General features: G+C 44.3%; 1 protein-coding gene across 4 annotated transcripts in view; it reads right to left on the minus strand.

The window, feature by feature from the left end:
* The window catches only part of LOC141101075 (connector enhancer of kinase suppressor of ras 2-like), a 527,280-nt gene that overhangs the window by 115,858 nt on the left and 386,383 nt on the right, over nucleotides 1-25,039 (minus strand). For all 4 annotated transcript variants that reach the window (XM_073589902.1, XM_073589901.1, XM_073589904.1 and 1 more), the window contains 3 exons: nucleotides 22,620-22,739; nucleotides 7,811-7,870; nucleotides 3,678-3,746 (listed from right to left, as the gene is read on the minus strand). In XM_073589902.1, the coding sequence (XP_073446003.1) occupies nucleotides 3,678-3,746; nucleotides 7,811-7,870; nucleotides 22,620-22,739 (249 nt within the window). The remainder of the gene's footprint in view (nucleotides 1-3,677; nucleotides 3,747-7,810; nucleotides 7,871-22,619; nucleotides 22,740-25,039) is intronic.

The raw sequence follows: 25,039 nt of genomic DNA on the forward strand, positions 1-25,039 counted from the left end.
ACACTTGGACTGGATCACGGTTAGCAGTGGGGTACCACAGGGGTCAGTATTGGGCCCGGTTATTTTTAACATATTTTTTAATGACCTTGTAGGGGGCATAGAGAGTAGTATTTCAATATTTGCAGATGACACTAAACTCTGCAGGGTAATCAATAAAGAGGAGGACAATTTTATATTACAGGAGGATTTATGTAAACTAGAAGCTTGGGCTGATAAATGGCAAATGAGCTTTAATGGGGATAAATGTAAGGTCATGCACTTGGGTAGAGGAAATAAGATGTACAATTATGTGCTTAATTGTAAAACACTGGGCAAAACTGTCACTGAAAAAGACCTGGTTGTATGGGTGGACGACAAACTCACATTTAGTGGCCTGTATCAGGCAGCTGCTGCAAAGGCAAATAAAATAATGGGATGCATTAAAAGAGGCATAGAAGCTCATGAAGGAGAACATAATTTTACCTCTATATAAGTCACTAGTGCGACCACACTTAGAATACTGCGTACAGTTCTGGTCTCCGGTGTATAAGAAAGACATAGCTGAACTGGAGCGGGTGCAGAGAAGAGCGACCAAGGTTATTAGGGAACTGGGGGGTCTGCAATACCAAGACAGGTTATTACACTTGGGGTTATTTAGTTTGGAAAATCGAAGGCTTAGGGGTGATCTTAGTACAATGTAAATATATGCGGGGACAATACAAAGACCTTTCTAATGATCTTTTTACTCTTAGACCTGTGACGGGGACAAGGGGGCATCCTCTACGTCTGGAGGAAAGAAGGTTTAAGCATAATCACAGACGCGGATTCTTTACTGTAAGAGCAGTGAGACTATGGAACACTCTGCCATATGAGGTTGTAATGAGTCATTCACTACTAAAATTTAAGAAGGGACTGGATGCCTTTCTTGAAAAGTATAATATTACAGGGTATATACACTAGTTTCCTTAATATTGTGTTGATCCAGGGAGCTAGTCTGATTGCCGTATGTGGAGTCGGGAAGGAATTTTTTTCCCCAATGTGAAGCTCACTGTTTGCCACATGGGTTTTTTTTGCCTTCCTCTGGATCAACATGTTAGGGCAAGTTAGGATAGGATATGGGTTGAACTAGATGGACTTAAAGTCTTCCTTCAACCTTAATAACTATGTTACTATGTTATCTTTATATTCTGATATCAATGCAGCAGCAGGAAGGGAATAGACTGGGGAAAATCAGGAGTTTGGAAGCAACTTACATGCTACTTTTGTTACAGAAATGAAGACAAATTCTCCTAGAAAGTAATTTACAAAGTGTTATGCACCTGTCTCTGATCCCGCTTTACTCCCCTCTCCCCAGTCCACTGAACTCTGTTGTGCTCCACATCAGGCTTTGCAGATGGCACGGCATGATCCCATATGATCATCTACCTGGGTCTATATAAGGCTCACAAAGACACAGTTGTGTCTTGGTATGGTGACTTCTAAATACTCAAGACTCCAGAGTCCTATCTGCGGTCTCCAGGATTTCTGCTACCTGTCTGCAGTCTCCATAACCTCTGCTACCTGTCTGCGGCCTTCAGGACCTCTGCTACCTGCTTCTCACAAGCCTGCCTGCTGCCCCGATGACCGTGGCACATGTGCCCACCCGGACCTTGGGTTTTGATGACGCACCTTACCAGGTGAGCCTAATAATAAGTTTGTTAACTTACCAACACTCAACAAATTATAATAAAAATGAATGAAAGTATAGTTACTCTAATATTTTCCCCCATATTTTGATTCTGGTGAATCTATAATCTTGTGTATGCAATTGGCATAAATCAAATAAAATTGCTCATCTCTAACATGAACATGGCCGTAGTCCAGCAGGGAACCTTACAAATTAGGGGTCAGCACTACAACTCCCAGCATACTGGCTACTGGGTGGTATTGCAATACGTACACGGTGCGGGGAAAGGATTGCAGACGTTGTGTCTGTACGGTGAAGTTGTCGAGTGGAGAGCAGTCAGCATGTAGGGAAACGTCAGGAGATCCTTGCAGGGGACTAGTAGGATCACTAGTTGCCCTCCAATTCTTCAGCACTATCCTCCCAGACTCTATGAACCCCCTCGCCCCGATGCACAGGGTGGCAGAGAAGGGTTACACAGTATTTGGCCCCTGAGACGGCGTCCGGCCCGGTCTCCTGGTGCCGAGCAGTGGATACGGCTGCACCGCCGGCCTCCTCCACTGAAGTGCTTAATGAGACTGCAGGAGAACAGCAGATAATGTGCGGCTGGAAGACGCGTTTTACTGTTGAAGTCGCTAATTAAGCTCCATATCCGAACATGTTTGCAGGAAACAGAGCGTATTTTCATATTAGAGGCGCATTCATTTGGACACCATGAGCCGGGTATTTTGACAACACAGCCATAATTAGGAATTCTTGAAATCTCTCCAAAAAGCCGCTCACAGACTGAGACTCGACATGAACAAGAGGTTGAGGAAATCGAGTTTTGCATTTTAACCATCTGTGATAAATGAAGCTCATGTACCGCAATGAAATACAAATGTGGAACAGTTGTGCCGATTTCCCAGCCATGCGGAAACGCCAGGATGAATCCATAACGTGATGGAGCATTTACCCAGCGCACCAGGATAGAACTGCAATGTGACAGAGTCCTGCCCTGTGCACCAGGATGGAAGTGCAATGTAATGGAGCCATTACCCCATGTACCAAGATCGAGCTACAACATCATGAAGCATTTACACAGCACCAGGATCAGGATAATTCTCAATATATTGGAGCATTTACCCTCTGCACCAGGATAATTCTCAATATATTGGAGCATTTACCCTCTGCACCAGGATATTTCTCAGTATGATGGAGCATTTACCCTCTGCACCAGGATATTTCTCAGTATGATGGAGCATTTACCCTCTGCACCAGGATATTTCTCAGTATGATGGAGCATGTACCCTTTATACCAGGATAATGCTCAACATGATAGAGCATTTACCATCTGCACCAGGATAATTTTCAATGTGATGGAGCAATTACCCTCTGCACCAGGATAAATCTCAGTATGATGGAGCATTTACCCTGTTCACTATAATGTTTTTTGCAATGTGATAGAGCATTTACCTTTCATACCAAGATATTACTGCAATGTGACAGTCTTGCCTAGTGCACCAGGATAGTACTGCAATGTTTTGGAGCTTTACTTTGTGCACCAGGATAGCAATGCAATGTGATAGACAATTTATCCTGTGCACCAGTCATGTGATTAAGTCTTGGCTCATGCACCAGGATAGTGTTAAAATGTAATAAAACTTTTACCCAGTGCTCCAGGATCGAACCGCAACATGATGGAGCATTTATCCTTTGCATCAGAAATAATATCACAACGTGACAAAGCATTTAACCAGTGCTCCAGGATAGTACCATGATGTGATGGAGCATTTACCCAGTGCTCCAGGATAGTACTGGAATGTAAAGGAACATTTACCCTGCGCACCAGCATAGCACTGCAATGTTGCAGGGCTTTAACATTGTTCACCAGGGTAGTACTGAAACAAGAGAGAATTTACCCAGTGGGCAGTGGACCATTTACAGATGACAGCAGAGATCCTGCACTGGGGTAATGTGAGGATGACTTCTTATTGGTTGCTTCATTTTCTGCCATTTTACATTATTCTAGGATAAATCCCAGCAGGACACTCACCACCGTCTGATGGTTCACCTGGATGACCTCATCCCCCGCGTGGATCTTCTTGCACTGATCGGCCGGAGACTGCAGGAAAGGAAAAGAGAAAATAATCCTAAAGGGGTGAACAGATCGCCCAGCGGCCTGGGGCAAGGATTCAGCTCTCTGTCCCATGCCCGCATCTGAGATTCCTGACCGGGCAGAGCGGCTCCCCTAACCGGGCAGAGCGGCACCCCTGGTTAGGCAGAGCAGCTGATGGTCTAGTTTACTGTTTATTTGCCACGTGCTGGGAAATACAGGTAGTTATTATCCACAAACAGGGCCCCCTATCACTACATTTATGGTAAAGTACGCATTAAGAGAAGTATATGGCTCAATAAATGAGATTCTGCAACTTCCCAATATTTCAGTTGAATGCTTTTATGCACAATTGTTAAGATCTCTATTTGCTGTCAGTGAATGGTAGCAGTGTATCAGCACAGGTAAAATGTCTCAGGCCAAATGACAGAATTGTGCTGCTGTGTTTGCTCTCTAGATGCAACTATAACAAATACTCAGCTGTGAAAAGTTTAGAATGGGTTTTCAGCCTCAAACTGCAAAAAAATATTTCCATTGACTAACAGCAAGTGGAGGTCTTGAAAATGGAGAGGAATTTAAACACAAGTATATGAAAAAGTTAATTCCCTATAAAAGGCTTTCATACTGTCAGAGTTCCCCTTTAAATGAAGAATCCCAGCATTATTCAGAGACGTTTCTCTCGCACTGATGGTGATTCTCAATTGTTATCGTGTCCTCGGCGCCTTCACACCGGGATTTCACCGCAATTAAATGTTTCTCATCTTCGGTAAAGTTCATCCGGAGATCCCGGAGTTTGATGGTTTGATGCTTTGAGCTGCAGGATTATTAAGATGTTTCTGTGAGGGAAGTTCAAGGCATCGTAAATTACCAAGCCCAAGGAGCCCCGAGACGTCTCCAGATCCCACCAAGTGCACAGATTAAAAGTGACAAAATCACCCAGAATGTGAGAGCGCAGAGTTCAGAAAGAGTGCATAGCAGCTGCGCAAGCCCACCTGCCTGCCTATCCCCCTCATAGATGAGACAGATAAAGAGGAGACAGTTCACCCTATGCCTCATCATCATCATCTGCCCTGTGCATCATCACCTGCCTTGTGCATCATCACCTGTCATGTGTATCATTATCACCTGTCCTGTGCATCATCATCACCTGCCCTGTGCATCATCATCAACCCCCTTGACCATCACAATCACCTGGCCATTGCATCATAATCAATCAACTTGAGCATCAAAATCACCTGCCCTGTGCATCATAATCAACCACCTTCAGCATCATCATCACCTGCTCTGTGCTTAATTATTGTCAGGAAATATGACATAATTCTTATTGTTCCAATTACACCTACAGAGTTTTGGCTGCAGCTCCTTGGTTTCTGAATGACATGCGGCCCCTTCCCCCCATTGGTTTGTAAAGTACACTGAGCTCACCAACATCCCCCCTTCACAGCTGCATGCCCCCCTCAGTCTGCTTGTGAAATTCTATACCACTCTTTCCCTCTCCCTCGGGAATTTGGTTTGGGTATCAGCTAAACCAGCCTTTGTTTAAAAGCACATGGTTTTGGAAGTTCCTTTGTTCCCTCAAACTTGAATATAATAACGCAGATTGGGCATCGATGCAGGAAATGTATATATTTGGAATCTGCATGATCAAAGCTATTCACCACAGCGTTTTGCGATCTCCTCGCACAGCAGAAACTGAGAAACAGGTATATGCCTCCCCGTAATACCTAGAGATATGATGTTTAGTCTCAAATGAAAGATGATTTTGTAAGCAGACATATAATACTTCTGTCGTCCCTCTACGAGCTTCCCCCCAAGAGTTATGGCCAAAAGAAGGGTTTTCATAACTTTCCAAAGTGGGCATATCCAGCCACCCAATGAGGTCAGCACGGCGGAAGTCCCTAAGTTTATGGGCTAACTATTAAACAGGAACAGCCATTTTGCAGGTTGTTCAGTACCTGGGATAGGACAGCTATTTACCATCCATGCTGTAGACTGAATCTTTGCCTTTGGGAACCCCTCCCCTCTCCTCCACATGGCGTGCCATTGACTGTTAAGTGTAAGTTCATCTTTTAATCCATTTTTATTTTGTAATTGCCTGTATATACTGTAACTTGTCTTGTTTGTAACATCTTTTATATTTTTGTAAACACTGCCTATATTTCCTGGAGTAAATATATAAAATTTACTAGTTTCGTTTTCATTTCTCTATAAACGTATTACCACGTCCACCGTGCTGAATCTACTCTACTATGTGGGTTGGCTCATGACCCGATATTGAGTTTATTGTAGAAGGAGGAACTGGTGGCAGCAAAGTGTGTTCTGGGGTATTTGGGAGATTCTGGCAGTGATGGAACAGAGGTTTTACATGTGTATTCCCTGCCTGAGACTGGGGATATACATACCGCCCTCGCTGCAGAGTGCCCAATAACCAGTACACAGCAAGGCAGCCTTTCTGGTGACTACTTATCCTAGGTGTAGTTCCCTGACTGATCTGAGGGTAAGGGGGTGCCAGAAAGCTGCAAGTTCCTAAACCGGAACTGGAAAGTGGGATATAATAAATCCCTTATGAACTGGGGGCAACTACACATCCCTGGTTCATGACAGTTATCATCTGCCTTGTGCATCATCATCAACCACCCTGACTATCACAATCACCTGCCCTATGCATCATCATCAACTTCTGTGACCATCACAAGCACCTGCCCTGTGCATCTTTATCAGTCACCCTGATCATCACGATCACCTGCCCTGTGCATCATCATCAACCACCCTGACCATCACAATCACCTGCCCTATGCATCATCAACCACCGTGACCAGTGACCATCACAAATCGCCTGCCCCCTACATCTTAATTAACTACCCTATTTGTATGCTAGCTTTCTGACTGAGCACTCTGCCCTTCACCATGCTGTGATTTTAATTACATCCAATTGCATTTGGTTCCTATCTTCCTATAAATATAGGCTTTACCAAGATATTAGCCAGAGGTAAGTGTTCACACTAGGCAGTTAGATTAGGGACCCATTTGATCATGAGATTACCTTGACGTTGGTGAATGGGCTCACATTTTTTTGGCCAAATTTTGTACTAAGCAACTCATGTGTTTTTCCTAAATTTCAAAAGCCATTACGCTATTCACACTTCATGTATTTCACAATGACATGTCTTAACGCAATTGAGTGCAACCATTTCCTCATTTCGATATCTAACTACTCTCAGCATCATCACCTGCTCAATGCATTATCATCATTACCATCACCTGCTCTGTGCATCAACATCACTTACCCTGTGCCTCATAATCACATGACTTGATCCTCACTATCACCTGTCCTGTTCTTCATGATCATCCCCTACAATAAGACTGATCACCTGTCCCATTCTTTCATGCATAGCTAGGAATAACACTATGGTACACTATGGTAATCTTGTGGGACCCCATGCTCCTGCATAATGAAAGGTCCCCTGAGCATAAATTTCTCTCCATTTTCATGTCTTTGCTTACTGTCAGTGAATAAGAACATTACTGTTTTACACCTAAAGACTAAAAATCCATCCAGTTTCCAGTACCAATTTAGACAGTGTTCCCGCGGGGTGGAGGGACTGGACTGCAGGAGATTAGTATTCTGTGCGAGTTCACTTATAGTTCGAGGCTAATCCCTCTTCTCACTTATATTATATATGGAAGCTTATAAAATCTGCTGTGTTTGCTGATGTTCTAAAATAAACCATTAGTATCCGGACAAATATCCACATCTTCGGCTGCTGCCATTTCTGAATTCCTCCATCTTGCACATAGATACAATGTATCCAGTGCCGCTCATTATTACTGTCATCCCCCGGGGCCCGGATATAATTGAAATTCACCGAGCGGCAAATTGAAATAAATTTTGGCTGCGGCATTTAAGTCACTCATATACGGACAGCAGGATACACAGGGTCCGACCACGGCAAGCGCTAGATGTAGTCACCTACATGTTACATAGTAGCGAGAGGATCAATAATAAATAGAAAGATAAGCAACGATATCATCTAATTATGTTCTGTCCACTCTTATAGGCGCTCTGCACTTACGTTTTCCGTGGTCCCCGTGATGACGTGGAGTCCGTCATATGTGGATTTGATGTACATTCCCTGGAAGAGAGAAACATCAATCAAATGAAACAGAAATGTGGCCGGATTTATTCAATTATTCAGCATTCTACCTCCGCAATTGGAAAGTTCTTAACCCCTTCACCCCCAAGGGTGGTTTGCACGTTCATGACCGGGCCAATTTTTACAATTCTGACCACTGTACCTTTATGAGGTCATAATTCTGGAACGCTTCCATGGATCCCGGTGATTCTGACATTGTTTTCTCGTGACATATTGTACTTCATGTTAGTGGTAAAATTTCATTCAAATAACGCGTTTATTTGTGAGAAAAATGGAAATTTGGCGAAAATTTTGAAAATTTCGCAATTTTCCAACTTTGAATTTTTATGCCCTTAAATCACAGAGATACGGCACACAATAAACTTGATAACTAACATTTCCCACATGTTTACTTTACATCAGCACAATTTTGGAACCAAAATTTTTTTTGTTAGGAAGTTATAAGGGTTAAAAGTTGACCAGCGATTTCTCATTTTTACAACACCATTTTATTTTTAGGACCACATCACATTTGAAGCCACTTTGAGGGGTCTATATGATAGAAAATATCCAAAAGTGACACCATTCTAAAAACTGCACCCCTTAAGGTGCTCAAAACCACAATCAAGAAGTTTATTAACCCTTTAGGTGCGTCACAGGAATTTTTTTGAATATTTAAAAAAAATGAACATCTAACTTTTTTTCATAAAAAAAATACTTCAGGTTCAATTTTTTTTATTTTACCAAGGGTAACAGGAGAAATTGGACTGCAAAAGTTATTGTGCAATTTGTCCTGAGTACGCTGATACCTGATATGTGGGGGGAACGACTGTTTCGGCGCATGGCAGTGCTCAGAATGGAAGGAGCGCCGTTTGACTTTTTCAATGCAAAATTGGCAGGAATTCAGATTGGACGCCATGTCACGTTTGGAGAGTCCCTGATGTACCTAATCAGTGGAAACCCCCTACAAGTGACCCCATTTTGGAAACTAGAGCCCCCAAGGAACTTATCTAGATATGTGGTGAGAACTTTGAACCCACAAGGGCTTTACAGAAGTTTATAACGTGCAGCGGTACAATTAAAAAATCATATTTTTTCCACAAAAATGATCTTTTCACCCCAATTTTTATTTTCCCAAGGGTAACAGGACCCTAAAAGTTATTGTGCAATTTGTCCTGAGTACGCTGATACCCCACATGTGGGGGTAAACCACTATTTGGGCGCATGGCAGAGCTCGGAAGGGAAGCAGCGCCATTTGACGTTTTTGGCTGGAATTGAGATCGGACACCATGTCGCGTTTGGAAAACTCCTGATGTACCAAAACAGTGGAAACCCCCCACAAATGACACCATTTTGGAAACTAGACCCCCTAAGGAACTTATCTAGATGTGTGGTGAGAACTTTGAACCCCTATGGGCTTCACAGAAGTTTATAACATAAAGCCGTACAATTAAAAAATCATATTTTTTCCACAAAAATGATCTTTTCACCCTCAATTCTTATTTTTCCAAGGGTAACAGGACCCTAAAAGTTATTGTGCAATTTGTCCTGAGTACGCTGATACCCCACGTGTGGGGGTAAACCACTATTTGGGCGCATGGCAGAGCTCGGAAGGGAAGCAGCGCCATTTGACGTTTTTGGCTGGAATTGAGATCGGACACCATGTCGCGACTGGAAAACCCCTGATGTACCTAAACAGTGGAACCCCCCAACAAATGACACCATTTTGGAAACTAGACCCCCTAAGGAACTTATCTAGATGTGTGGTGAGCACTTTGAACCCCCCAGTGCTTCACAGAAGTTTATAACGCCCGGGCGTGAAAATAAAAAATTCATATTTTTTCCACAAACATGATCTTTTAGTCACCATTTTTTTATTTTCCCAAGGGTACCAGGAGAAATTGGACCCCAAAAGTTGTTGTCCAATTTGTCCTGAGTATGCTGATACCCCATATGTGGGAGAAAACTACTGTATGGGCACACGTCGGGGCTCGGAAGGGAAGTAGTGACGTTTTGGAATGCAGACTTTCATAGAATGGTCTGCGGGTGTCATGTTGCCTTTGGAGAGCCCCTAATGTACCTAAACAGTGGAAACCCCCCACAAATGACACCATTTTGTAAACTAGACCCCCCAAGGAACTTATCTAGATGTGTGGTGAGCACTTTGAACCCCCCAGTGCTTCACAGAAGTTTATAACGCCCAGGCGTGAAAATAAAAAATTCGTATTTTTTCCACAAACATGATCAATTAGTCCCCAATTTTTTCATTTTCCCAAGGGTAACAGGAGAAATTGGACCCCAAAAGTTGTTATCCAATTTGTCCTGAGTACGCTGACACCCCATATGTGGGAGAAAACTACTGTATGGACACACGTCGGGGCTCGGAAGGGAAGCAGTGACGTTTTGGAATGCAGACTTTGATGGAATGGTTTGCGGGTGTCATGTGCGTTTAGAGAGCCCCTGATGTACTTAAACCATTGAAACTCCCCACAAGTGACCCCATTTTGGACACTAGACCCCCCACGGAACTTATCTAGATGTGTGGTGAGCACTTTGAACCCCGAAGTGCTTCACAGAAGTTTATAACACTTGGACGTGAAAATAAAAAAATCATTTTTTTCCACAAAAATGATATTTTTGCCCTCAAATTTTTATTTTCCTAAGGGTAACAGGAGAAATTGGACCCCAAAAATTGTTTTGCAATTTGTCCTGAGTAGGCTGATACCCTAAATGTGGGGGTAAAACACTGTTTGAGCGCATGGCAGAGCTTGGAAGGGAAGGAGCACCATTTGACTTTTTCAACTCGAATTGGCTGGAATTGAGATCAGACGCCATGTTGCATTTGGAGAGCCCCTGATGTGCCCAAACAGGGGAAACCCCCAATTCTAACTCCAACCCGAACCCCAACACACCCCTAACCCTAATCTCAGCCCTAACCCTAGCCCTAACCCTAGCCCTAACCCTAGCCCTAACCCTAACCCTAATGGAAAAATGGAAATAAATACATTTTTTTATTTTATTATTTTTCCCTAACTAAGGGGGTAATAACGGGGGGTTTGATTTACTATTTATGGCGGTTTTTATGTTTGGCGGCTGTCGCACGCTAAAAGACGCTTTTTATTGTAAAAATAGTTTTTGCATCACCACATATTGAGAGCTATAATTTTTCCGTATTTTGACACACCGAGTCATGTGAGGTCTTATTTTTTGCGGGACGAGTTGACGTTTTTATTGGTACCATTTTCGGGCACGTGACATTTTTTGATCGCTTTTTATTCCGATTTTTGGGACGCAGAATGAACAAAAATCAGCGTTTCATGAATTTCTTTTGGGGGGGTGCGTTTACACCGTTCCGCATGCGGTAAAATTGATAAAGCGGTTTTATTCTTCGGGTCAGTACGGTTACAGCGATACCTCATTTAGGTCTTTTTTTATGTTTTGTCGGTTTTATGCAATGAAAACTATTTTATATAAAAAATAATTATTTTTGCATCGCTTTATTCTGCGAGCTATATCTTCTTTATTTTTTCGCTGATGATGCTGTATGGCGGCTCGTTTTTTGTGGGACAAGATGACGTTTTCAGCGGTACCATGGATATTTATATGCGTCTTTTTGATCGCGCGTTATTGCACTTTTTGTTTGGCGGTATGATAATAAATCATTATTTTTTGCTTCGTTTTTTATTTTTATTTTTTAAGGGGTTCGCTAAAGGGGTTAACTAATGGGACAGTTTTATAGGGCAGGTCGTTTCGGACGCGGCGATACCTAATATGTGTTCTTTTATTGTTTTGTTTTTTTTATTTCCGAAAAATGGATTTATTGGGGGAATATTTTTTTTTTTTTTTCTAATTTATTTGGCGATTTTTTTAAAATTATTTTAACACTTTATTTTTTTTTTAACTTTATTAAATAGTCCCAGGTGGGACATCACTGTCCTGTGACAGATCGCTGATCTGTCACATCACAGATCACTGTGACAGATCAGCAATCTGTAACAGGCAGTGCCGAAGGCTTCCTCATGCCTGCGCTTTGCAGGCACTGAGGAAGCCAGCTTCCTGCAGGCCCCCGAATCCAAGATGGCAACGGGGGCCTTCGGGGGCCTGCAGGAAGCTGGCTTCCTCAGTGCCTGCAAAGCGCAGGAAAGGAGCCCCCCGCAGCAGCGCTGCACATTGCGCTACCGTGGGGGGCTCAGGGAAGCACGGAGGGAGCCCCCTCCCTGCCGATGCTTCCCTTTAACCCCCGGTACACCGCGATCATGTTTGATCGCGGTGTGCAAGGGGTTAACGTGTCGGGGGCGGTCTGTGACCGCCCCTGACACATTGTGCCGGGTGTCAGCTGTGATAATCAGCTGACACCCGGCCGCGATCAGCGGCGCTCACCACGTGGGCGCCGCTGATCGCTGAGACGTACTATCCCGTCCATGGGCATAGGGGCCCAGGTCCCATGGACGGGATAGTACGTCGGATGGCAAGAAGGGGTTAAACAAAGTCTCTGCGACATGGATTTATGTCTTTTTACATCAATTAAGGAATTTCCTTTTAAAACCGTGTGGGGGCATCACAACACAGAACTAGACCCCAATCAGAGGACCATAAAACATCCGGACTCCTTATCTATGAACTGGTCCAATGTTTATATTTATGCTTCTCCCTCTCCCATATTGATAGTTCTGCTTCACGTCACTTGTCTTATCTATTGCATTTTTTCTGTGCTGTGTTGTGTATAAATGTGATTCTTCAGATTTTGTATTAGTCTAGCCTGATGAAGAGACCTGAGTAGTCTGGAAAGCTTGCAATGTGTTACCATCTTTTCAGTTAGCCATTAAAAGGTATCAACCTCTGAGGACTCTCAATCCTGAATATATTTATATCTACTGGCTAACACGGTACAAAGATATACATCTTTCCTGACTCAAAATCAATACATTTTCCCTCCACTGATGAATTGTAACAAATTATGAGCAGAACAATGAGATTTGTGGCGCTAATGTATTAAGCGTTTGTCAGTACTGGATGCAGTATCATGGCAGGAGGAGAACATGGGAGCTGGGGCGGGCAGGTGGAGGTTTCAACTTCACAATGCAAATATTTATCTTTCTAGTCACTGACAGCAAGCAGACATGTTGAGAAATGGAACTTATTTGCATTAGTTTTGCATATCTTTGTGTGCGGGTGCAGATCGCAACAGATTTCCTGATTTTTCAAACTCTGTAAATATCTATATTCACTAACAGAAAGCAGAAACTGAAACACAAGATATATTCCAAAAGTTGCAGAACTTTTAGTTTTTTGGTTTAATGTCACTTTTTACTATATTTATATTTACTGCCGTTTGTCCCAGACTGAAGCCTCCAATACAATGATATCGCTTCTATCCTCCATATCGATGTTTCCACCACAGTTAAGCAGTTAATGAACGTACAGTCATGGGGCGATATTTCTACATTACATCTGTCACCTCCGACCCAGGGGACAGCGCATCTAGGACGTAAGTCTAAGATCCTTGTGCTATCCTCTGTTGCCAGTGCAGATCCCTGTGATCTCCTCTGTTCCCAGTACATATCCTTGTGTTCTCCTCTGTTCCCAGTGCAGATCCCTGTGGTCTCCTCTGTTTCCAGTACAGATCATTGTGTTCTCCTCTGTTCCCAGTACAGATTCTTGTGTTCTCCTCTGTTCCCAGTACAGATCCTTGTGGTCTCCTCTGCTCCCAGTACAGATCCTTGTGTTCTCTTTTGTTCCCAGTACAGATCCTTGTGGTCTCCTCTGTTCCCAGGACAGATCCTTGTGGTCTCCTCTGTTCCCAGTACAGATCCTTGTGTTCTCCTCTGTTCCTAGTACAGATCCTTGTGTTCTCATCTGCTCCCAGTTAAGATCCTTGTGGTCTCCTCTGTTCCAGTACATATCCTTGTGTTCTCATCTGCTCCCAGTTAAGATCCTTGTGGTCTCCTCTGTTCCAGTACATATCCTTGAGTTCTTTGTGTTCTCCTCTGTTTCCAGTACAGATCCTTGTGGTCTCCTCTGTTCCAGTACATATCCTTGTGTTCTCATCTGTTTCCAGTACAGATCCTTGTGGTCTCCTCTGTTCCAGTACATATCCTTGAGTTCTTTGTGTTCTCCTCTGTTTCCAGTACAGATACTTGTGGTCTCCTCTGCTCCCAGTACAGATCCTTGTATTCTCTTTTGTTGCCAGTACAGATCCTTGTGGTCCCCACTGTTCCCAGTAGAGACCCTTGTGTTCTCCTCTACTCCCAGTACTGATCCTTCTGGTGTCCACTACTCCCAGTACATATCCTTGTGGTCTCATCTGTTCCCAGTACAGATCCTTGTGTTCTCCTCTACTCCCAGTACTGATCCTTCTGGTGTCCACTACTCCCAGTACATATCCTTGTGGTCTCATCTGTTCCCAGTACAGATCCTTGTGTTCTCCTCTACTCCCAGTACTGATCCTTCTGGTGTCCACTACTCCCAGTACATATCCTTGTGGTCTCATCTGTTCCCAGTACAGATCCTTGTGTTCTCCTCTACTCCCAGTACTGATCCTTCTGGTGTCCACTACTCCCAGTACATATCCTTGTGGTCTCATCTGTTCCCAGTAGAGACCCTTGTGTTCTCCTCTACTCCCAGTACTGATCCTTCTGGTGTCCACTACTCCCAGTACATATCCTTGTGGTCTCATCTGTTCCCAGTACAGATCCTTGTGTTCTCCTCTGTTCCCAGTAGAGAACCTTGTGATTTCCATTGCTCTTAGCACAGAACATTCTTATATTTCGCCGCTCTCAGTGTGCCTGGCTTACGGCTGCTGTTTTCTCCGTTCGCCTGCCCCCATATACCCTCCCTCCCTCTGTACTTGTTTCCTCACTATTTGGCTGTTGAGTGTCAGATGTCACCGGTCTTTTATGAGTCATGTTGTTCTCTGTTATCAGATGATTTCCTGTTTTATGATTTTCCAGTTCACCCTTAAAAACATCTTCAAATATGTCCTAATCAGCAGCGCCTGGTTTTATAATGGAAAGATAAGGAATCACTGGGATCAATGGCGCTCGAGAAATGACACCTGAGACGAGAACAGCGGATTTCACCTTTATGATCTAAGTTCTCTTTAATATCTCCAAGGTCTCTGCACTCAAGGAAGAATAAGTGTCTCAAGATGAAGTGCTGATGGTGGCGATAGAGTTTCTAGCCATTTGGTGTGAGCCCAATCCTTTCTGTGTAGAGCTTCCTACGTGGAGCAGTTTTATATAAACCATCATTTTATAATGAAATTAGGTTTTCTGTTTCAGGTTTGCTCCATTTTCAGGATCTCTGCTTGCTGTAGTTAACAACCTGCTCAGACCTCACAGTTTGTTACAATGTATCCAACGTGCACAATCCTCTGTGAGTAAATCACATCAGCAGCACGGAGGTTGAGACAATGTATCTGTCTGTAGGTGGTCTACAAGGGATACAACGTAGCAAAAAGTAGTAAGGTCCTCTTGAAAAGCAAGGAAGCTAATGTTCCCACCGATGATCATGTCACCTTGGACTACACTTGCCATCATTGCTTGTTTTCTTGGATCTTTCTGGTTTACATAGGAAGACAGCTGCCTATGGGCATGATAGCCTGTAGGACCCCATAGAGATGGTTAAAGAGCACTTTTGCCAGACTGCCGAAACAATCATATTATTAGAAACATTCACAGAACTAATCAAACCCCCAGGAGCTTCGCTCCATATTCTCCGGGGTTTTATTATGTATTATTCTCCAGCTCTCCTCTGGTCAGGGGTTCACTTTATTCCCAATCCTCTATCCTCTTCTCAGTTTGTGGATCATTCACATCACAGAGGAATACGATGACTCGTCTGATGCTGTTTCCCCTTCAGTTACATTGTATCACACAGTTGCTGCACCGCTGCACGCTCCAGACACTGACATTTACTCTCAGACTGGAAACCAAAGCAGAAAATTCATATTTGATAATTCACTAAACAAAGATGGAAGGAAAATGGAAATTGATCTTGTCCTAAAAAAATCATCAAACCGAAGAACCAGTGACCGGTATTGTGCGAAGAGTGTGAAAACGGCACCAGTGGCTACATAACAGAGGGAGGAAGATCTGAGTACAGTTACTACTTATATCATACAGCCTACAGGGTCACTGCTGAGGCCTCTACATCAGACAGAGCTGGAAACCCACAAATATCATCTCAATATCAGGGAACATTAGAGAATAGTCTTAGATATAAAGTGATTTCACAAGAGGGAACTGTAGTGAAGGATGAGTAAAGTAATATGTGCCACCAGCAGAATAATGAGTGCAATAACAAGTGTTGTTTAAAGTTTGCAACAAGTCACCTGGGAGACACACCAAACATGTGGAAGAAGGTGCTCTGGTCAGATGAAACCAAAATTGAACTTTTGGCAACGATGCCAAATGATATGTTTGGCGTAAAGGCAACACAGCTCATCACCCTGAACACACCATCCCCACTGTCAAACATGGTGGTAGCAGCATCATGGTTTGGGCCTGCTTTTCGTCAGCAGGGACAATTAAAATTGATGGGAAGATGGATGGAGCCAAATACAGGACCATTTTTGAAGAAAACCTGTTGGAGTCTGCAAAAGACCTGAGACTGGGACGGAGATTTGTCTTCCAACAAGACAATGATCCCAAACATAAAGCAAAATATACAATGGAATGGTTCACAAATATGCGTATCCAGGTGTTAGAATGGCCAAGTCAAAGTCCAGACCGGAATCCAATCGAGAATCTGTGGAAAGAGCTGAAAACTGCTGTTCACAAACGATCTCCATCAAACCTCACTGAGCTCGAGCTGTTTGCCAAGGAGGAATGGGCATAAATTTCAGTCTATCGATGTACAAAACTGATAGAGACATACCCCAAGCAGCTGTAATCGCAGCAAAAGGTGGCGCAACAAAGTATTACGTTAAAGGGGCCGAATAATAATGCACACACCACTTTTCAGTTATTGTATTTCCACAAAAATTTAAATTTCGTTCAACTTCACAATTGTGTTCCACTTGTTGTTGATTCTTCACCAAAAATTTACATTTGGTATCTTTATGTTTGAAGCATAATATGTGGGAAAAGGCTGAAAAGTTCCAGGGAGCCGAATACTTTCGCAAGGCACTGTACATAGTATGCAATCAAAAAGCTTAATACACACAAAGTGCAAAGTGCCATACAAATATAAATGAATAATTATCACCAATTAATATCTAAAACCTAAATATTAAAAAATTCTTATTTTTAAAAATTATTTTAACCGAAAACCTCAGTGATCTCATTCAGACTCTGTGGTTTGAAACTACCCATTTTATATATCCAGTACTCCTCTTTCCTATTAAGTTTTAAGGTCCTATTTGGAACATTTACTGGAACATGGTTAATAGGACTGATTTTAAGTCTATTAAAAAATTTTTCATAAACTTGATAGATAGATATATCTATAGAGAGATAGATACTGTATATCTATAGAGAGATAGATATATAATACCAAGACCGATGTTTAGAAAGGAACATAATAAAATGGTAAATAAAGAGTTAAATAAAGACACACACACACAAAATCTGCGTTAGGCTGGGGTCAAACTTGCGAGAAACATGCCTAGAAATACATGCAGCTGCACACTCCGGTTCCGAGTGCCGGCGGCAGTGCCGGGTATTGAGGTGCAAGACTCGTGCGAGTTTCTCACAAGTGTGACCCTGGCCTTAAATGCAATATGTTTAATTTAAAAAAAAGAGAAAAAAATTGCGTGGGCTCCCGCTCAATTTTTAAAACCAGAACAGGGAAAGCCAGCAACTGGGGGCTGATGTTTATAGCCTGGGAAGGGGGTAATACCCATGGATCTTCCCAAGCTATTAATATCAGCTCACAGCTGTATATCTAGCCTTTAGTGGCTATTAAAATAGGGGAGCCCCCCAAAAATGACGTGGGGTCCCCTACAATTAATAACCAGAAAAGGCTATGCAGACAGCTGTGGGCTGATATTAATAGCCTAGGAAGGGGCCATGGATATTGGCCCCTCACTGGCTACAAACACCAGCTCTCAGCCACCCCACAAATGGCACATCTCTAAGATGCGCCTACTTCGGCACTTAGCCTTTCTCTTCCCACTTGTCCTGTAGCGGTGGCAAGTGGGGTAATAGTTGTGGGGTTGATGTCACCTATGTATTGTAAGGTGACATCAAGCTCACGGCTTAGTAATGGAGAGATGCCAATAAGACACCTTTCCATTACTAATCCTATAGTTATTATATGTTAAATAAAAACACAGCCAGAGCAAAATATTTTAATGAAATAAAACACAACACAGTTTCCCATTTTTTTATACACCTAATTCCTGCAACGCTCTTGTTCTCCTGCAAAAAAATAAAATAAGAAACCAACACAACACAAATGTTCCGATGTAATCCATTTAATAATGAGTGTCCCGCGACGATCTCTCGTGTAGAGCTGTCACATCGGGAGATGTGACTGCTCTACAGGGCCTCCGATGATTCACGGACAGGAGATAATACTCCCGCCGTGTACTTCATCGGAGTTTGTGCTCTCACTTTACGGCACTACCGTAACATGTGAATTTTCTCACGCAGCAGTGCTGCAAGTGACAGCATGGACTCCAGTGACCTCTAGGTGGCGGAGGGATTCACTGCGGAGGATTACCTCCAGTCACTGTATCACTGAAGCCGTGTAGAGCGGTCACATCTCCCAATGTAACAGCTCTGCACGGGAGATCGTCGTGGGACAATCGTTATTAAATGGATTACATCGGACCAGGGAGTATACTGTTGGTTTATTATTTTATTTTTTTACAGGCGATCAAGGGCATCGGGGATTAGCTGTTTGATGAGTATGTGTACTGTATGTGTGTTTCTGTTTTTTTTAATATTCAACACAGTCGCCAGATGATGGGACTATTATCCCATCATCGGCTAATGCTGTCACTGTCCTATGTGACAGCAGACATAGCTGGATGGGATTAGAAGTCCCATCAGACGATGCCTGCCTACACACAGACCTGCACACACACACAGACACACGCACACACACACACAGATACACACAGACTCTCAGACACACAGATACCCACAGACAGACACGCACATTTTCTCCGCTCACACATAGTCTCTGCCCACACACTCTTGAGTGCAGCTCTGGAGTATAATGCAGGGTGTAACTCTGTATCACTAATGTAATGTATGTACACAGTGACTGCACCAGAAGAATAGTGAGTGCAGCTCTGGAGTATAATGCAGGTTGTAACTCAGAATCAGTAAGGTAATGTATGTACACAGTGACTGCAACAGCAGAATAGTGAGTGCAGCTCTGGAGTATAATGCAGGGTGTAACTCCGGATCAGTAATATAATGTAATGTATGTACACAGTGACTGCACCAGCAGAACAGTGAGTGCAGCTCTGGAGTATAATGCAGGGTGTAACTCAGGATCAGTAATGTAATGTATGTACACAGTGACTGCAACAGCAGAATAGTGAGTGCCGCTCTGGAGTATAATGCAGGGTGTAACTCAGGATCAGTAATGTATGTACACAGTGACTGCACTAGCAGAATAGTGAGTGCAGCTCTGGAGTATAATACAGGATATAACCCAGGATCAGTAATGTAATGTATGTACACAGTGACTGCACCAGCAGAATAGTGAGTGCAGCTCTGGAGTATAATACAGGATGTAACTCAGGATCAGTACAGGATCAGTCATGTAATGCATGTACACAGTGACTGCAGCTCTGGAGTATAATGCAGTATGTAACTCAGAATCAGTAATGTAATGTATGTACACAGTGACTGCACCAGCAGAATAGTGAGTGCAGCTCTGGAGTATAATACAGGATGTAACTCAGGATCAGTACAGGATCAGTCATGTAATGCATGTACACAGTGACTGCAGCTCTGGAGTATAATGCAGTATGTAACTCAGAATCAGTAATGTAATGTATGTACACAGTGACTGCACCAGCAGAATAGTGAGTGCGGCTCTGGAGTATAATACAGGATGTAACTTAGGATCAGTAATGTAATGTATGTACACAGTGACTGCACCAGCAGAATAGTGAGTGCAGCTCTGGAGTATAATACAGGATGTAACTCAGGATCAGTACAGGATCAGTAATGTAATGTATGTACACAGTGACTGCACCAGCAGAATAGTGAGTGCAGCTCTGGAGTATAATACAGGATGTAACTCAGGATCAGTACAGGATCAGTAATGTAATGTATGTACACAGTGACTGCAGCTCTGGAATATAATGCAGGATGTAACTCAGGATCAGTAATGTAATGTATGTAGACAGTGACTGGGTTGTTTATGTACAATAAGTATATCCGGTCTCTAGATGGTGGCTTATCTTTGCCATATTTTGTACATATTTTTTTTTCTTTAATCCCTTGTTAGATCTGTAGTGATCAATGAATTATGTTTGGATTGTAGATGAGAAATAAGCACCGGGCACCTACCATAACCTGCATTTTGTGACCTGTGACGCAGCTCCCGAGCCCTTTAAATATCACACAATAACATTATAGTGACTGCCGCTAATAAACAATTATTATATTTGAATCTGTAATTACATTTTGGCTTCAGGAAATAAAAGGAACCAGATCGATGTCCCATCATTTCTGAGAGTATTTACTGTATAATGATGTGCGTTCAGCTCTGGGAGTTAATGTCACAGGATGTAGAGGAGTTTTCGAGATCCCTGCTTGCTGTCACTGAATGCTAGTCTCAGATTCTGGGGTTTGTCACAGTCTTACACTCCGGATATATTTTAACAACTCTTACGATCCCGGATTTTTAGCCTCTGAATGTAGAAAAAAGAAACATTTTCTCATTCACTGGAAACAAGTAGAGCTATGGAAAATGTTTATGGTGAAATGATGGAAAAACAGAATGTGACATCTGAGCCTCTCCAGACTCGCCCCATGTCTGCTCATCCCCTCTCAGGATGGGACACCGTGAGATCTCCCCTTATTTGCAGCCTGTGGATTGTCCGCTGTAACCTCTAATGTTGCACGTTTCTCTAAGGTTCCTGAAGTGCCATGTACCGGTATGTGTGTTGTGTTATATGTGATTTGGAGAATGGGTCGTGGCCCCCTGTGGCACCATTATGTGTGTGATGCAGAGACTGGATGGTGGAATGATGGGCTTCTACAGAACCAATATGGACGACTGTCAGGGCCCAGTGGTATGTGGGCTCTTGCTGCTAACACGAGCACAGTGATGCTGATCCAATGGGCCACTGTTAGGTGGGGCAGAAGAAAGCTGGGGGCCATGTTCGGAGAGTGCGGACTTCCCGCATAAGGTGTGCTGGACCGAAGTATTGAAGACACGAGGAGGGATACAGATAGGTGACTGATGTGGAGGTCCTGTTCCGGTGGTCAGGAGACGGGATGGGGCCTGTGAGGGGCTGACCACAGATTAGAGAGTAGTGGGTCCTGATGAACAATCATGGAGCTAAGAAAATGACCACTTTGTGCCGTGTGACCTGCGAGTGTTTAATGTGGACGTCCGCCTGACAGGTGATGGTGCGTCGCTGGGGTGGACATATCATTGGTGCAACGTGTGCAGCCGCACAGGGGCCCAAGAGGTAAGGGGGCCCATTTCCATCTCCACAGCAGGTGAAATTGCACATTTTGATGACCTATTGGACTGCAAAGGGTTCATATAATGTTCTTGCACCCGGGCCTCTTCTGTCTGTGTCTGGCACTGCATCGTCAGCCAAAGTGGTTGGACCACTGGAGACACTAACACAGAAAATCTGCGACCCCTGAGCATTTGACACTCCAGATAAAAGGTGCCAAGATGGCCACAAAGAAGGGCGGACATCTCCATTGTAGTATATGAGAGATGTGACAACAGCCGAGCGTTTCAACTCCCTCAAACTACAATGAAGAGAGCCACGCTCATCTTTTCCTCTCCATAGTACTGATCAAAGATGACTCCCAAATTTGAGGGGTGCCAATGATGACTGTGGGCCACACACAAGGTCACAGGTGGCCCATGAGCATGACTGACACCTGGTGGGAGCAGGGCGTGGGATGGTGACAGACTGAGTAACAGCGCTGATGTGACCAAACATTATTGTGTATTCGTTATTAAAAATTAATTTATTATTCAGTTTGTTCATTTTGCAACAATTGAGAATTAAGCCCCAAAATAGACAAGACCCTGAGAATATTACGCCCCCTACAGTGACGTTTGGATTTTACATGTCATTGTGTTCATTAGGGTGTGTGCAGACGCTGCGGAATCCGCTGCGGATTAATCCGCACGGATTTTGCAAAAACCGCAGATAAACCGCAGGTCAAAAGACCTGCGGATTATCTGCGGTTTTGCCTGCGGTTTGGTCCTGCGGATTCACCATCTCCACAATGGTGGAGATAGGAACCCGCTGCGGATTCCGCAGAAAGAATTGACATGTCACTTCTTTCTGCGGTTTCAAAACCGCAGCAAATCCGCGCGGATTTTTCCGCAACGTCTACACAGCGTTTTTTTTTTTACCATTCATTTGAATGGTACTGTACACCGCAGCTAAAACTGCTGCGGGTCCGCAGCGGCCAAAACCGCTGCGGAAACGCAGCGGAATCCGCAGCGTCTGCACATACCCTTAAAGTCCAGATGTTGAATGTATTTTTGTTGAGATTGTCACCATTGTGTAAGGAAAATGACTGGAGAAATCTAGAAACTTCCACAGAAGATCTTTTCCGGACGCCATCATTGTATCACTCACCAGTCCTTCACTGGGCATGATATTGGTGAGATGGACGACCTCCAAGTGAGCCGACTGCGACACCAATGAGTCCGACGACAGAGAGATGATGTGATCACAGATTCCCGACAGCGTTTTACACTAGAAAATATGAAAGAAAGCAGCAATGAGAGCAAATATCTGCAAATCACATTACACAAGAGAAAGTAACACCCCGATACATTGTAACCTCAGCAAATTCTAGAGACAGGAACATAAAGACTCCGCAGCGTTCATCACTGCACAGAAATATGCAAGAATCTCACAGCTTTAGAAATCACACGTAGGGGTACACTGCCCAGTACTTACAATGTAACACGAAGAAAGAAAAGACGTGTCAAGATGGAAATCACCGGGTGGAGACGTCGCTCATCTGCAAACGATGAGGAAATGGAAACAATTCTCACAACATCTCTAATTATTTAGTATGGAGCCTCTGAGCAGTTTGAGATGGCGGTGGTGGCAGCAGTATGAGGTGACGGTTATGGCTGCAGCAGTACGAGGTGGCGGTGGGGGTTGCAGTATGAGTGGCAGTGGTGGAAGAAGTACGAGGTGGAGGTGATGGCAGCAGTACGAGATGGCGGTGGTGGCAGCAGTACGAGGTGATGGTGGTGGCCGCAGTTCGAGGTGGCGGTGGTAGCAGTATGACGTGGCGATACTATGAGGTGGCGGTGATGGCTGCAGTATGAGGTTGCAGAGGTAGCAGTGCGAAGTGGCAGAGGTGGCAGTGGTGGCAGCTGTACAAGGTGATGATAGCAGCAGTACGAGGTGGCGGTGGTGGTAGCAGCTGAATGAGGTGATGGTGGCAGCAGTACAAGATGGTGGTGGCGACACTATAAGTTGGCAGTGGTGGCAACTGTGCAAGGTGGCGGTTGTAGCAGTAGTACGAGGTGGCGGTGGTGGCCGTACGAGGTGGCAGAGGTGGTAGTGGTGGCAGCTGCACAAGGTGGCGGTGGTGGCAACTGTACAAGATGGAGGTGGTATCAGCAGTACGAGGTGGTGGTGGTGGCCGCAGAACGATGTGACGGTGGTAGCAGCAGTACGAGGTGGTGGTGGTGACAGCCGTATGAGGTGGTGTGATAGCAGTACTAGTTGGTGGTCGTGGTGGCAGTCACACAAGGTGGTGGTGGTAGCAGCAGTATGAGGCAGTGGTGGTAACAGCAGTACGAGGTGGCGGAGGTGGCAGCAGTACGAGATGACGGTGGTGGCAGCAGTACGAGGTGGCGGTGGTAGCAGTATGAAGTGGCAGTGGTGGCGATACTATGAGGTGGTGGTGATGGCAGCAGCATGAGGTGGCAGAGGTAGCAGTATGAAGTGGCAGAGGTGGCGACACTATGAAGTGGCAGTGGTGGCAGCTGTACAAGGTGACGATGATAGCAGCAGTACGAGGTGGCAGTGGCAGCTGTATGAGGTGACGGTGGTAGCAGTACGAGGTGGCGGTGCTGGTGACACTATGAGGTGGCAGTGGTGGCAGCTGTACAAGATGGCGGTTGTAGCAGCAGTATGAGGTGGCGTTGGTGGCCGTAGTGCGAGGTGGCAGTGGAAGTAGCTGATGAGGTGGTGGTGGTAGCAGCAGTACGTTGTGGTGGTGGTGGCGAAACTATGAGGTGGGGGTGGCGGCAGCAATATGAGGTGACAGTGGCGGTTGTGGCAGCAGTACAAAGTGGTGTGGTAGCAGTACGATCTGACGGTGGTGGCAGCCATACGAGGTGGTGGTGGTAGCAGCAGTATGAGGCGGCGGTGATAGCGGCAGTACGAGGTGGTGGTGATGGCAGCACTATGCGGTGGTGGTGGTGGCAGTCATATAAAGTGGCGTGGTGGCGACACTATGAGGTGGTGGTGGCAACACTATGAGGTGGCGGTGGTGGCAGCTGTATGAGGTGGTGTGGTGGTGACATTATAACGTGGCAGGGGTGGCAGCCATATGAGGTGGTGGAGGTAGCACTATGAGGTGGTGGCGGTGGTAGAGGTAGCACTATGAGGTGGCGCTCTCTCATTGCTGCTCAAGCAGCTGACTTTGTACACGGGTGTTATCCATCTCATAAAGCCCCGGAGCAGAGATCGCCACCTCCGTGTTTTTACTGAGGGATCAGTCCTCACTTGAGGGAGTCCGCGGATTATCACGTCTCCTGGAGCATCTGCTCATTACAGGCGCCATCGCTTATCCCTTCTTCCCAGAGATGCCGTATTGAGTAAATCTTCATCAGTGCAATAAATAAAGATAAAATTCTGAGCACAACAAAGAATATTTAATGATTGAGAATGAATATTCATGAGGCCGAATCAGGAGTCACTTCCAGTGATTACAAGAAACGATCTGGAAATGGAAGAATCGAGAGAACTTTCATCTCCGGCAGAAAACACCAAAATAACAAGATGATAATTGGGTGGAGAGAACGGAA

Source organism: Dendrobates tinctorius, unplaced genomic scaffold (assembly GCF_039654945.1).
Source record: "Dendrobates tinctorius isolate UK_male_01 unplaced genomic scaffold, ASM3965494v1 ptg000114l, whole genome shotgun sequence".
In the NCBI taxonomy this organism is placed as follows: domain Eukaryota; kingdom Metazoa; phylum Chordata; class Amphibia; order Anura; family Dendrobatidae; genus Dendrobates; species Dendrobates tinctorius.